The 15781-nt window shown below is 49.6% G+C and overlaps 1 protein-coding gene across 2 annotated transcripts in view; it reads left to right on the top strand.

Moving 5' to 3' along the window:
- The window catches only part of FAM50A (family with sequence similarity 50 member A), a 30108-nt gene extending 14961 nt beyond the window's left edge, over positions 1-15147 (top strand). For both annotated transcript variants that reach the window (XM_088459660.1, XM_088459661.1), the window contains exons 7-14: positions 247-313; positions 392-453; positions 1983-2059; positions 12720-12774; positions 12881-12929; positions 13482-13552; positions 14506-14616; positions 15039-15147. In XM_088459660.1, the coding sequence (XP_088315786.1) occupies positions 247-313; positions 392-453; positions 1983-2059; positions 12720-12774; positions 12881-12929; positions 13482-13552; positions 14506-14616; positions 15039-15047 (501 nt within the window). In that variant the 3' untranslated portion in view covers positions 15048-15147. The remainder of the gene's footprint in view (positions 1-246; positions 314-391; positions 454-1982; positions 2060-12719; positions 12775-12880; positions 12930-13481; positions 13553-14505; positions 14617-15038) is intronic.
- The last annotated feature ends 634 nt before the right edge of the window (positions 15148-15781 follow it).

Here is a 15781-nt window from a genome sequence, read left to right as displayed (position 1 = left end):
TCTGGTGATCACTGTATAGGTGGATCTGGTGATCACTGTATAGGTGGATCTGGTGATCACTGTATATGCCCTTATCAGCTTTGTCTGTTTGGAAACCATACGTGGCACCTTATAACGCTGGGGTTAGGCACCTCCCACTGGTGGCAGAGAACTCGGACACACTATAAACGTCCCTCCCATCCTGTTATAGAGCTCTGGTGCCGCCACCACACCGTATGTGACTTACCTTGCCCATCCCGCCCCCAGGAGGAAGAGAACCGTCTGCGTGAAGAGCTGAGACAGGAATGGGAGCGCAAACAAGAAAAAATAAAAAGTAAGACAGAAATGTGAGAATTAGGGATCGTTCTGATGCTGCCAATTGTAGCTTCATTCAGTCTCCTTGTCTGCACAGGTGAAGAAATAGAGATTACCTTCAGTTACTGGGACGGCTCTGGGCACCGTAGAACAGTTAAGGTAAGAGTCTTCCTGTCTGTCTGCAATGCCACTAACCAGATCGTTACTGCAGTCACTGAGAGCACAGTGCCACTAACCAGATCGTTACTGCAGTCACTGAGAGCACAGTGCCACTAACCAGATCGTTACTGCAGTCACTGAGAGCACAGTGCCACTAACCAGATCGTTACTGCAGTCACTGAGAGCACAGTGCCACTAACCAGATCGTTACTGCAGTCACTGAGAGCACAGTGCCACTAACCAGATCGTTACTGCAGTCACTGAGAGCACAGTGCCACTAACCAGATCGTTACTGCAGTCACTGAGAGCACAGTGCCACTAACCAGATCGTTACTGCAGTCACTGAGAGCACAGTGCCACTAACCAGATCGTTACTGCAGTCACTGAGAGCACAGTGCCACTAACCAGATCGTTACTGCAGTCACTGAGAGCACAGTGCCACTAACCAGATCGTTACTGCAGTCACTGAGAGCACAGTGCCACTAACCAGATCGTTACTGCAGGCACTGAGAGCACAGTGCCACTAACCAGATCGTTACTGCAGGCACTGAGAGCACAGTGCCACTAACCAGATCGTTACTGCAGGCACTGAGCGCACAGGCCATGAGGACATATCCTTATCTGGCCATCTCATGACCCATTATTACGTATAGTAAGACTATTCCTCTATCCAACAGGTAAATGGGGAAATTCATAGTAGGTGGATGTTACAGGGGGTTTCATCTTTCCCATGTAATACTGCACCTGGCTCTACCATAAGCTCTGATAGGCGACAAGCGGAATTAATTTGCCTCATTCGCCTGTTTGACACAATGTTTTCTCCGTACGCGTCTCCGCTATTCGCAATATTCAATTGTAAAACTGGCGAAAACACAGGCGAATGTAGCGAAATGGACCTCTTATTTTGGAGAAATCAGTCTGTACCCCATAAGGCTAAGTGACCCTGGGAATCTATATAGAAAGTTAGTAATAGCCCTAATAAAAGTATTTAGAGGTAAAGGGCTGTTACATGCATATCTGTGGAAAAATGGTATAAAGCAATGCTCTTTTCAGAAAAATAAGTACAGGTTGAGTCTCCCATATGCAAATATTCCGGAATACAGAATTATTTTGGCATGACTGAGATAATGAAACGTTCGATTTTTGATGGTTCAATGTACACAAACTTTGTCTAAAGGCACAAATTATTACACATATTGTATGAAATTACCTTTAGGCTGTGTGTGTAAGGTCCATATGAAACATAAAGGTTCTGGATCAAATCCCCACATTTGCACCCAAAAATAGGGATCTTACACTTCCAATCCGCCTGCCTATTTGTGGAGAAACTTTTTCGCCTATTTATCTATGTAAAGTTTCGTTTAGGCGAAAACATCCTGGAATTGAATACGGAGAAAAATCGTAAACAGGCGAAAAGCGCAAATTGCTGAGATCTTTTCGCCAAACGGCACTTATTGCGGCTAATTGAATCTGCCCCCTACATGGGGGCATCTGTAATCTCGATATCACTCTAAACTCTATCATTTTAGATGAAGAAAGGAAACACTATGCAACAGTTCCTGCAGAAAGCTCTGGAGATTCTACGCAAGGACTTCAGTGAGCTCAGGTGAGGATGGGATATACAGATACATTATAGACAGGTGACCATGGAATATACAGATACATTATAGACAGGTGACCATGGAATACACAGATACATTATAGACAGGTGAGGACGGGATATACAGATACATTATAGACAGGTGAGGATGGGATATACAGATACATTATAGACAGGTAAGGATGGAATACACAGATACATTTATAGACAGGTAAGGATGGAATACACAGATACATTTATAGACAGGTGAGGACGGGATATACAGATACATTTATAGACAGGTGACCATGGAATACACAGATACATTTTTAGACAGGTGACCACGGAATACACAGATACATTTATAGACAGGTGACCATGGAATACACAGATACATTTATAGACTGGTGAGGACGGGATATACAGATACATTATAGACAGGTGAGGATGGGATATACAGATACATTATAGACAGGTGAGGACGGGATATACAGATACATTTATAGACAGGTGAGGACGGGATATACAGATACATTTATAGACAGGTGAGGACGGGATATACAGATACATTTATAGACAGGTGAGGATGGGATATACAGATACATTTATAGACAGGTGACCATGGAATACACAGATACATTTATGGCTGGTCCTGTGTATGATGTATTACAATACACTGCACTATGTATGGCTTGTCCTGTGTATGATGTATTATATACACTGCACTATGTATGGCTGGTCCTGTATATGATGTATTACACACACTGCACTATGTATGGCTGGTCCTGTGTATGATATATTACACACAATGCACTATGTATGGCTGGCCCTGTATATGTCTGATGTATTACATACACTGCACTATGTATGGCTGGTCCTGTGTATGATGTATTACACACACGGCACTATGTATGACTGGTCCTGTATATGATGTATTACATGCACGGCACTATGTATGGCTGGTCCTGTATATGATGTATTACACACACTGCACTATGTATGGCTGGTCCTGTATGTGATGTATTACACACACTGCACTATGTATGGCTGGTCCTGTATGTGATGTATTACACACACTGCACTATGTATGGCTGGCCCTGTATATGTTGTATTACACACACTGCACTATGTATGGCTGGTCCTGTGTATGATGTATTACACACACTGCACTATGTATGGCTGGTCCTGTATATGATGTATTACACACACTGCACTATGTATGGCTGGTCCTGTGTATGATGTATTACATACACTGCACTATGTATGGCTGGTCCTGTGTATGATGTATTACACACACTGCACTATGTATGGCTGGTCCTGTGTATGATGTATTACACACACTGCACTATGTATGGCTGGTCCTGTATATGATGTATTACATACACTGCACTATGTATGGCTGGTCCTGTGTATGATGTATTACATACACTGCACTATGTATGGCTGGTCCTGTGTATGATGTATTACACACACTGCACTATGTATGGCTGTTCCTTTTATATGATGTATTACACACATTGCACTATGTATGGCTGGTCCTTTTATATGATGTATTACACACACTGCACTATGTATGGCTGGTCCTTTTATATGATGTATTACATACACTGCACTATGTATATCTGGTCCTGTATATGATGTATTACACACACTGCACTTTGTGTGGCTGGTCCTGTATATGATGTATTACATACACTGCACTATGTATATCTGGTCCTGTATATGATGTATTACATACACTGCACTATGTATGGCTGGTCCTGTATATGATGTTTCTACTTCAGGGTCCATAGGGTTGACCCTGGGGTATAGCTGGATCTGGATCCACGGGCACCACGCAGTTAAAGCTTTGCTGCTCCCAGGATGCACTTGGGTCCGTCCTCCTCTATACCCCGCCCCCGAGCCACAGCGCCTCAGTTTTAGTTGGTGCCCGGCCGGAGTCGGGTCACCCTGGGCAGTGGGGCTGCATAAGCAGCCCCTAAGCTTTATTTTTTTATTTTTTTTCAAGAAGATTTTATTTATTTTTACTATCTTCAGAGCAGCAGCATCAGACTGTCCATCTGGACATCCATGCTGCCGCTCCAACAGCCCCGCTGGCGCTGCGACGCCAGTACTGATCTGAGGATCGCAGCGGGACCCCGGAGTCAGTACTAGCGTGGCTCCGGGACCTCCCACTGACTGCTGCCGGACGCACGGGGCCAGGTAAGCCGTGTGCATCGCTTTGCGCTGTGCGCGGGGGAAACTAATGCAGTCTTCAGCTGCCGGTCTCTGGGGACAGACCGGCGACGGACTCCCCCTGCAATGGAATACCCCGCATGACCGCTAGACCACCAGGGAGTAATTGCTGGAAGGGACCATCGTCCCTGGGGTTAAGCACTAGCCAGGGGAGGGAGCCTTCCCTGGTTTAGCGGCTCCTCAGCCCTAGCGCGCCTTCTCTCATGCGTGCTGGCGTCGCTGGGCTGTTATCTCTCGGGCACTCCTCCTCAGAGCTCTCCGGTGGCCATCTTCTCAGTGGCAGCGCAGATCTCCCAGGCAGTGCGTGGGCAGTTCCCCCTGCATACCTCTCCCCTGCTAAGGACAGTGTACACAGCGCTATAGCCCTCCCTGAATCTGGGAGGGTGATTGTAGCGGAAGGTGCAGTGAGTATAACTTCTCTGCATGGTATGTGACTTTTGCTAGTGCTGCCTGTCTGTGCTTATTTCTGCTGACTGTCAGCTTATACCTATCCCTTTCCTTCTCCTACGGCCCGCAGGTGCGTGGGGGAGGGGTGTTCTTTCTGTGTACCTCACTTATATAAATCTACGTATTTGTGAGGTCCGTCACATACAGCGGTGTGCTACACAGTACCATATTGTGGGTTGTTTGTGTTGCATATGTGGGTGTTATACGCCTTACCTCTTTTCGGTGATACACTTTTATTGCAAAAGTTATTGTGTCATGTCTGATGAGGAGAATGAGCGCTCAGTGGCTCCTGTGTTATATTCCTGCCGGCGCTGTTCGTCAGGTGTTGATGGGGTGGATTTGTCTCAGGACGGTCTGTGCGGGCGGTGCCAGCTGGTACCTGGTCCCTCTAAACCCCCGGTGGCGCAGGATCCTCCTTGGACGATGTTTACACAAGTGCTGGCGTCGATCGCCGACTGGCTTGCGTTCCCTTCTAGGGCGTTGCCCCAGCCTACCATCCCCCGTTCCCCGGGGGTTACGCATCTGGTGCAGTCTCCTCCCAGGTCCCAGACTGTGGGTCCTTATGCGGGATTGCCTGTATACGTGCAGTCTCCCACGGTGATGCAGCAGTCAATGGTACCCTTTCAGGGGTATCCTCAGACGGTACCCCCTCCATGGGTGGATGTCCTTTCCAGCTCTGTTCAGAGCCTGGCGGCCTCGTCACCGGCTTTTCAGTCAATGTTACACAGTGATTTGCCCCCAAAGGCGTCCAAGCGACCCGTTCCGGCTTCACTGGCGGCGCAGTTCACGTACACGGACGTGTCTTCGGATGACTGAGAGATCCATGAGGACTCTGACTCTGATGCCGGGACCCAGGAGGTGGAGGCTAAGTCCTCCATTAATGTGCCGGCATTAGTTAGGGCGGTGCGGGCCATCCTTCATATAGAGGAGGATGCGCCGGCTCCCAGGTCGAAGTACCCTAATTTTAAAAAGGCCAAAGTAGCTTCGACTGTTTTTCCCCTGTCCGACCAGTTGACGGATCATATGGCAGAGGCCTGGCAGTTGCCCAGCAAGAGATTCCAACCGCAGAAACGGTTGGTTTCCAACTATCCTTTTCCTGAGGCTCATTGCAGGAAATGGGAAACTCCGCCTGCGGTGGATTCCCATGTCACCTGCTTAATTAAAAGCGCTACGTTGCCTTTACCGTCTATCTCCTACCTGAAGGATCACACGGACAGGAAAGTGGAGACTTGTTTAAAGTCTATCTACTCTCTCTCTGGGGCTGTGGCCCGTCCGTCCATGGCCATCTCTTGGGTAGCTAAGGCCATCGAGAGCTGGGCGAACGCTTTGGAGGATACCTTTCCGGATGATGCTCCGGATATCCAGAGAGCGTTGATAGGACAAATGAGGGATGCGGCTTCCTACATTGGGGAAGCATCGTTGGATGCAAGCCTGCTGACCTCTAGGATGTCGGCTGCAGCTGTGTCGGCGCGTCGGTCCTTGTGGCTGCGGTCCTGGAGAGCTGATGCAGACTCCAAAAAGGGCCTGGAGGCTTTACCTTTTAATGGAGAGTTGCTTTTGGGTCCAGACTTAGCCAGAGTATCCACTATTTTGTCCAAGTCTAAATCAGCCTTCCTCCCTTCGGCTTCTGCACCTACCAAGGTACGGAGCTCTGCCTTTCGGTCCTTTCGGGTTCAGGGCAAGGCCAAAGGTCAGTCCTTCCCGAGGCAGTCGGCGACCAAGACCACTTCTAAGCCCAAGAAGCAGGCCTGGAGTGCCAGGCGCCCTTCTTCCAAGCAGGAAGATAAACCTTCTGCCTGATGGGACGGGCCTCCCTCTGGGGGACCCCAGAGTGGGAGGCCGACTTCTTCAATTTGCCCAGTGCTGGCACAATACCACCACGGATGCCTGGGTTTGAGAAGTGGTCTCCCAGGGGTACGCCCTGTCTTTTCGGCACAGACCGCCCCACCAGTTTTTCTGCACGAGTCCTTCTCAGGACAAGACCAAGGCTTTACAGATTCAGGAGGCTATAGAGTTCTTGCTGAAAGCAGGGGTCATTGTTCCAATTCCTCAATCACAACGAGGGACGAGGTACTATTCTACTCTGTTTCTGGTGCAGAAACCCAATGGTTCTCATTGCCCTATCCTCAATTTGAAGTCTCTGAACAAATTCCTTAGAGTTCCCAAGTTCAGGATGGAAACGTTACGTTCCATCATTCTGGCGATGGAACCTGGGGATTACATGGTGTCCCGGGATATCCAGGACGCCTACCTCAGCACCTTCGCACCAGCGGTATCTGAGGTTCGCTATCCTTCAGCATCATTATCAGTTCCGGGCGCTACCCTTTGGCCTCTCCACGTCACCAAGGGTATTCACAAAGGTTATGGCAGTCATGGCCGCACATCTTCGGAATCAGAATGTACGGCTGCTGCCGTATCTGGACGACCTCCTGTTGCTGGCGAGCTCCCCGGAGAGGTACTGCTTCAACATCTCCACCTGACGATTGCTTGCCTGCAAGCGCACGGGTGGTTGATAAATTGGAGAAAGTCCTCCCTGATTCCATCACAGCAGATGGTTCATTTGGGAGCCCTGCTGGATTCTCGTCAGCAAAGGATTTTCCTGACTCCGGAGAAGGTCTCCTCCCTACAGCTGCGGATACACAGTTGCCTGAGCAGTTGCCGCCTGTCGGTCCATTCGGCTATAAGCGTTTTGGGCTCCATGGTGTCGACATTCGACATGGTGGAATTTGCTCAGTTCCATTCCCGGCCCCTGCAGGGGCTGATTCTATCGGAATGGAACGGGTTACCTCACCGGATCCGCTCTCAGATGCTGGTGTTGTCCCCGGAGGTTCGGCAGTCTTTGGCTTGGTGGCTTCAGACAGCTCATCTGGTCGAGGGGCGCCCCTTTTGGATCCCGGACTGGGTCCTGCTCACGACGGATGCCAGTCTCCGGGGTTGGGGGGGTAGTGACCGGCTCATTGTCACTTCAGGGTCGTTGGTCTGCGGAAGAACCACTTCTCCCCATCAAGATCCTAGGACTGCGGGCAGCATACAGGGCCCTGCAGTCGTCCGGCCCCGCTCTTCACGGAAGGGCGGTTCAGGTGCAGTCCGACAACGCCACCACAGTGGCGTATATCAACCACCAAGGAGGAACTCGCAGTCGGGCAGCGATGTCGGAGGTGTCTCGCATCCTTGCTTGGGCGGAGTGCCACATTCCAGCGATCTCGGCGGTCTTCATCCCCGGAGTCCTCAATTGGGAGGCGGACTTCCTCAGCCGTCACGACGTGCATCCCGGGGAATGGTCGCTTCACCCAGAGGTGTTTCAGCTACTCGATGGCAGATGGGGGCTGCCGGAGCTGGACTTGATGGCCTCCCGTCACAATCACAAGTTGCCCGTTTATGGGTCAAGAGACGCAGGCGCATGTCTGGTGGATGCGCTGTCGGTGAAATGGATGTTTCACCTGGCGTATCTGTTTCCTCCCATATCTCTGCTTCCTCGGGTCCTGGGGAAATTCAAGCAGCACGGCGGCACGCTCGTGCTGGTGGCTCCGGCGTGGCCCAGACGTCCTTTGTACTCCGATCTGAGGAGCCTCTCTATCGACGCTCCGTACCTTCTTCCTCAGCGTCGGGACCTGTTGTCTCAAGGGCCCTGCCTTTACCCAGATCTGGGTCGGCTGTCTTTGACGGCGTGGCTCTTGAGACAGCCGTCTTGAGGTCTCGGGACTTCTCCAGTTCGGTTATTGGTACCATGCTCAGGGCACGCAAGCCTGCTTCTGCACAGATTTACCACAGGGTGTGGCGCACTTACTTTCAGTGGTGAGAGTCCAGAAGCTATGATCCTCAGATGTTCCGAGTTTCTAGAATCTTGGAATTTCTTCAATCAGGTTTGGACCTCGGCTTACGCCTTGCCTCTCTGAAGGTTCATGTGTCCGCTTTGTACGTGTGGTTCCAACGTCTGATTGCTACACTGCCAGATGTTCACACCTTTTTCCAAGGTGTTCTCAGGATCCAGCCTCCCTTCGTGCCTCCTGCGGCTCCTTGGGACTTGGCGGTGGTGCTACGGGTCCTGCAGGGTCCTCCTTTTGAGCCTCTTGAGTCCGTGGAACTCAAGTGGCTGACGTTTAAGACCGTTTTTCTCCTGGCAATTGCCAGGAGGGTGTCAGAATTGGGGGCGCTTTCCTGTCGCCCTCCTTTTCTGATTTTTCACCAGGACAGAGCGGTGCTCCGCGCTCGTCCCGAGTTTTTGCCTAAAGTGGTCTCGAAGTTCCACATCAATCAGGAACTTGTGGTACCGGCTTTTCAGTCTCCTAATCTTACAGCTGGTGAGGCTTCGTTGGACGTTGTCCGTGCTCTCAGAGTTTGTTGATCGGACGGCTTCTGTAAGAAAGTCCGATTCCTTGTTTGTCCTCTTTGGTTTTCATAAGAGGGGTTGGCCTGCCAACAAACAAACGTTAGCCCGTTGGCTTTGTTCTGTTATTAGGGAGGCTTATGTACAGGAACGTTTTCCTGTTCCAGACTCTGTTAAGGCTCATTCCACTCGGTCTGTGGGTCCTTCTTGAGCTGCTAGACGTGGTGCCTCCGCTGTTCAGCTGTGCAAGGCAGCCACTTGGTCTTCCTTTCAGACATTTTTGAGGTTTTATGCGTTTGACACCTTTGCCTCTCAGGATGCATCCTTCGGGCGCAGGATTCTCCTTTCTGCTCAGGAGCGTCCCCGCCCTTAGTTGAACTGCTTTGGGACATCCCCAAGGTCAACCCTGTGGACCCCCTATGGACCCTGAAGTAGAAAACAAGAGATATGGTAAGAACTTACCTTTGTTATCTCTGTTTCTACGAAGTTCATAGGGTCCACAGGGCGCCCACCCTGACGCACCTGGCTTCAAATGGGCTGTGTGGCTGGTCACCGGTTTTCCGTCTCCCATTTCTGTGACTATGGTTTCTTGTGTGTTCCAGTCTTCCTTCTCTCTGTTTAGTCTCCTCCTCCGGCCTTGGCTGCTTACCAACTGAGGTGCCTGTGGCTCAGGGGCGGGGTATAGAGGAGGACGGACCCAAGTGCATCCTGGGAGCAGTGAAAGCTTTAACTGCGTGGTGCCCGTGGATCCAGATCCAGCTATACCCCAAGGTCAACCCTGTGGACCCTATGGACTTCGTAGAAACAGAGATAACAAAGGTAAGTTCTTACCATATCTCTTGTTTTTAACCCGTCACTGTTTGTTTATTATACATGTATTTCACTTTTTTATTTTCATTCTTTATATGCAGCTGTGGCTGCTCTTAACTATCTTTTACACTGCACTTTTCTTACTATGGCGGTTAGCTGGGCTAGTTTGGGGGTGTACTGCGCTCTGGATTTGAACCCTAGTATGTTAGGGACCTACCCTAAAGAGGTTACCTGGATATGGTGGGTAGGCCCATAACCTTACCCCAGGTCCAAGGCCCCGCTAATTAAGCATCAGAAAAAGATAACCGATGGATTCTCTTCTTCAGCACAGCTGGAAGACCTTCTTTCGAAGACATGGGCTCACCACAATAGTCTTTTTCAAGTCTCTAAGCATATTACTTCCTTTTACCCACTACCGGCTTTGAGTAGGACCAGGTGGGAGTCCCCTCCACTGGTTGATGCCCATATTACCCGTGTTGTTCGATCATCTATTCTCCCTATTCCGAATACAGCTTCCTTTAAGGATGCGACAGATAAGAAGCTAGAGAATTTCCTTAAGACAACATATACCAGTGTTGGCTAACCTTGACACTCCAGCTGTTGTGGAACTATATATCCCAGCATGCCCTGCCACAGTTTTAGCATGCCCTAATAGCAAAACTGTAGCAGTGCATGCTGGGTTATGTAGTTCCATAACAGCTGGAGTGTCAAGGTTAGCCAACACTGACATATACTAATGCGGGTGCTATTGCTCATCTAGCCCTCGCGTCTGCTTGGGTGGCTAAGGATGTTGCCCACTGGGCTGATGCGCTGGAGGACGATCTCAGTTCTGCTACAAACAGAAGTGAGTTATTGTCTTTATTGGGACATATTTGAGAGGTGCCTTCCTATCTGGGTGAGGTGGCCATTTACACAGAGCTCTTAACCTCTAAGGTGTCTGCTGTTGTGGCCAGGAAAGCTCTCTTGGCTGAGCTCCTCGCGTGCTGACGCAGACTCTAAATAAGCTTTAAAAGTGCTTAGATTTGCAGGGGAGGTCCTCTTTGGTCCGGAGTTGGACGAGATAGTGGCTACAGTTGCAGCATCCAATACGGCTTTCCTTCCCTCTATGGCTTCTCCCAGATCTACTTTTCGTTCTTTTTGCCCGCAGCAGCCTTGGTGCACCAGAAGTTCTGCGCTCAAGACCGGGGACAAGACTGCCGCATTATGAGGCGGGCTTCCACCTGCGGGACCTCTGCGTGGGAGGCCGGTTTTTGCTCTTTTCCAAAGTTTGAATTGCGACTACAACAGGCTTTCAGGCTTTGCCATTTGGGCTGTCCACTGCTCTTCACGTGTCAAAGGTCATGACAACGCACCTTCGATGCTGGGGAAACCGCATCCTGCCCTATCTGAACGACCTCCTTCTACTGGCCCAGTCTCCGGAGGTTCTGTGAGACCACATCCATCTAACGGTGGATCTTCTGCAGTCTCGTGCATGGATCATCAATTGGCAGAACTCCACCTTGACGCCTTTGCAGGAGATGCTCATTTAGGGGCACTACTGGGTTCCAGAACTCAACGGGTCTTCCTTTCTGCATACAAAATACTAGCTCTGCAATCCAAGCTCTGCACATTCCTAAGCCACAGTCTTTGTCAATCCACTCCTGCATGCAGTTCCTGGGTAGTATGGTTCCACCATCCACCATGTCAGGTGAAGACGCATCTCATCTGCACCTCAAGGAGCAGGTGCTCATACTCCCTCGGGATGTTCGTCTCTCTTCTGTAGTGGCTCCATCGGTCCCACCAGGACAGGGGCCGTCCTTTTTGGATCCAGGACTGGGTTCTACTCCCCAACGATGTAAGTCTTTGAGGGGAGGGGAGGGGACGGTGGCGTGTCATTAGACGTTTCACAGTCGATGGACGTCTCAGGAGAGTTAACTGTCCATCAATGTCCTGGAGCTCAGGCCAGTGTTCAGAGCGCTTTGCCAGGCGCAGTCTCCAAGGTCGTCTGGTCAAGGTACAGTCGGACAACGTGATCGCTGTCGCCTATATAAATCACCAGGGAGACACCGTTCCACAGCTTGTATTAAAAACTGCAAATGCCGGCGCCGCCTGTTGGAAGTGACGTTCCCCATATACCGCTGTAGTGTTTCTTCCTTTCAGTCTCATGCTGGGAAAGTGGTTCTTCGCCTTCAACATTTACCATGGAAAAATAAATATGAGCATTAATATTCACTGGAATGAAAATGACATGCTACCAGATTTTTCAGAGCGGCTTTTGCAACTTTGTGAAGAGAAACTACAAGAACCAGGCTTACTAGAAGGAATGTTTGAAATCCCTCCATTTTGTGTGGCGTAAGCTTCTATCAGGGCCTTAACTAGGTGTGTGCGAGCAGGGCCACCGTACACAGCCCAATGGGCAGCACCGCCGCTCACCAACGGCACCCTGGCATTCCCAGCGATTGTGCCCCCGCCCCCTCTGCATGATGTCATGTGACCTGTGCTGGGACCCACGCTTAGTGCTGGATACTATTCTAGGTGCATCTGAGTGTATGTGTGCGTACATGTATGTGTGTGTGTGTGTGTGTGTGTGTGTATGTATGTATATATATATATATATAATTAGTATGTGTATATATATAATTAGTATGTATGTGCTCAGATGAGTGTGCTGATATATTTGACAGTAGGACTGAGGTGCGCAGAGTCTGAATATTGGGCAAACCCTAATTAGTGTAAGTGAGGAGACTGTCACCACCAGTGATTGAATTGTAGGAAGTCGATGGATTTGATCAATCGTTATGGTATTATGCAATCTTGGACTAACTGTCTATAGACCATATGACTACATGGAAGTATAGATTTATGGTGTATATTGTATACCTTCCGCAGGTCAGCAGGTGTTGAGCAGCTTATGTACATTAAGGAAGATCTCATCATCCCACATGTAAGTAGAATACATGGCTGCCTGTATCCCCCGCCCTAGGAGCGTGCACAATTTGGGGGGGGGGGGCACAGCCTTGTTCTAACCTCTGTCCTCTCCTCTCTCCCAGCATCACAGTTTTTATGATTTCATTGTGACAAAGGCCAGAGGCAAAAGTGGTGAGTGCAGCTATTCTGTAACCGCGAGTACGAAGAGGAGCTAATGTATACATTTATGTAACGCTGCGCCTCTGCCATGTGTCTGGACCCATCTGTTTGGGTGCCCAGGGTTATGTCCAGGTTGAACCAGCTCAATCTTCTGGTCTGCGGCAGCTTATGAGGTTCTCAGGGGACAGATTCTGCTCTAAATATGTAAAACTGACCTTTCGGGCCTTTTCTGTCTCCTGTCTGTCCGTGACTGCGCTGGTGGCGACTGTCTCCTTCTGTCTGTCCGTCCCCGGTCAATCAATTTGTTTTAGGTGTGACCCAGGTCATCAAGACCGAGGTCGCACCTTTCACATGTGAGCTGTGTTGTCGACCCAGATTGCAAATCCCGGGAAAATCCCTGAAAGCGAGCAAGATCGCGGACACGGGACTGTCAACCCGCGCCTCGCCTTTCAGACATACCCCAGACCAGGGTTTATGTGCAGTCACACACAAAACAGTTTTAGGCTTAAGTCTGGAAGGGGTATAACTCTCGTCTAAATATACCACCTTTTCGTTTTTACATAGGACCTCTCTTCAACTTTGATGTGCACGAAGATGTCCGTCTTCTGAGCGATGCCACGGTGGAGAAGGATGAGGTGTGTCCTCTATAAAGTGATGTATAATGTGTTGTGGCTGTTTCCATCTTCTGATCAATCTCCCCCCTGCACTCTCTTTAGACTTGGTATATTCTGAACCAGTTCTCCCCCCTGCTCTCTCTTTAGACTTGGTATATTGTGACCCGGTTCTCCCCCCTGCACTCTTTAGACTTGGTATATTGTGACCCGGTTCTCCCCCCTGCTCTCTCTTTAGACTTGGTATACTGTGACCCGGTTCTCCCCCCTGCTCTCTCTTTAGACTTGGTATATTGTGACCCGGTTCTCCCCCCTGCTCTCTCTTTTGACTTGGTATATTGTGACCCGGTTCTCCCCCCTGCTCTCTCTTTAGACTTGGTATATTGTGACCCGGTTCTCCCCCCTGCTCTCTCTTTAGACTTGGTATATTGTGACCCGGTTCTCCCCCCCTGCTCTCTCTTTAGACTTGGTATATTGTGACCCGGTTCTCCCCCCTGCTCTCTCTTTAGACTTGGTATACTGTGACCCGGTTCTCCCCCCCTGCTCTCTCTTTAGACTTGGTATATTGTGACCCGGTTCTCCCCCCTGCTCTCTCTTTAGACTTGGTATATTGTGACCCGGTTCTCCCCCCTGCTCTCTCTTTTGACTTGGTATATTGTGACCCGGTTCTCCCCCCTGCTCTCTCTTTAGACTTGGTATACTGTGACCCGGTTCTCCCCCCCTGCTCTCTCTTTAGACTTGGTATATTGTGACCCGGTTCTCCCCCCTGCTCTCTCTTTAGACTTGGTATATTGTGACCCGGTTCTCCCCCCTGCTCTCTCTTTTGACTTGGTATATTGTGACCTGGTTCTCCCCCCTGCTCTCTCTTTTGACTTGGTATATTGTGACCTGGTTCTCCCCTTGGGCTGTTGGGCTGAACATGTCGCCTGTTGGAAGTGACGTTCCCCGTATACAGCTGTTGTATATCTTCCTTTCAGTCTCATGCTGGGAAAGTGGTTCTTCGCAGCTGGTATGAGAAAAATAAACACATCTTCCCAGCGAGCCGGTGGGAGCCCTACGATCCGGAGAAGAAGTGGGATAAATACACGGTAAGTACTCTGAGGCTTCGGACATCTGCAGCTTAGGTGCCTAGTGCCAGGCGGTGCTTCTAGGTTACTCTGTTACCCCACCTGTATCCCGCAGGGGGGTAGTATTAGCTGAAAACATCTATTTATTCCAACATACAATCACTGAGCTGAGCGCATAAACACATTGGCAATATTTTAGTACTAATTGCCATTTTCCCCCTTTAGCAGAAGGTTGGGGAGGGGGCTTCATTCTGGCTTCCATGGACCCTTCTCATGTTGTCCAGGGGAGCATTGCATCTGATCTAACCCAACAGCTCCGTCATACTCTATATTGGTTGCCCATGTATATAACACTGTGCCGCACTTACATGAGATAGTGTTTATGTTCTGGAATCACAATACAGAATAGAGGTCTTGATTCTCACTTTTCTTTGTCTTTACAGATCCGGTAATCAGGACTGAGTATGTATGTATGTGTGTGTGTATATATTATTATTGCTTTGTTTTTATATGGGCAATAGACACAGAATAAATACATGACTGTGCTCTGTCGCTGGAGATTGTGTCCTGTTTTGTCCATCTCTCACTAGTAACATAGTAACTACAATGTATGCACTTCCCATGTCTGCTAGAGGGCAAGATCCTCTCACTATAGGGACTATTCACGTCCCTGTTAGCTCGCAGACAGGCGCCTGTACATTAGTGTGTGACGGTCCTAATAAAGGTGGTCTGCGCCTTTAGTGTATAACTGTCCTAATAAAGGTGGTCTGCGCCTTTAGTGTGTGACGGTCCTAATAAAGGTGGTCTGCGCCTTTAGTGTGTGACGGTCCTAATAAAGGTGGTCTGCGCCTTTAGTGTGTGACGGTCCTAATAAAGGTGGTCTGCGCCTTTAGTGTGTGACGGTCCTAATAAAGGTGGTCTGCGCCTTTAGTGTGTGACGGTCCTAATAAAGGTGGTCTGCGCCTTTAGTGTGTGACGGTCCTAATAAAGGTGGTCTGCGCCTTTAGTGTGTGACGGTCCTAATAAAGGTGGTCTGCGCCTTTAGTGTGTGACGGTCCTAATAAAGGTGGTCTGCGCCTTTAGTGTGTGACGGTCCTAATAAAGGTGGTCTGCGCCTTTAGTGTGTGACGGTCCTAATAAAGGTGGTCTGCGCCTTTAGTGTGTGACGGTCCTAATAAAGGTGGTC

Source organism: Taudactylus pleione, unplaced genomic scaffold, assembly GCF_031769625.1.
Source record: "Taudactylus pleione unplaced genomic scaffold, aTauple2 ptg000925l, whole genome shotgun sequence".
Taxonomy (NCBI): Eukaryota; Metazoa; Chordata; class Amphibia; order Anura; family Myobatrachidae; genus Taudactylus; species Taudactylus pleione.
The sequence above is the reverse complement of the archived record's forward strand: the minus strand, read 5'-3'. Positions and strand labels throughout refer to the sequence as shown.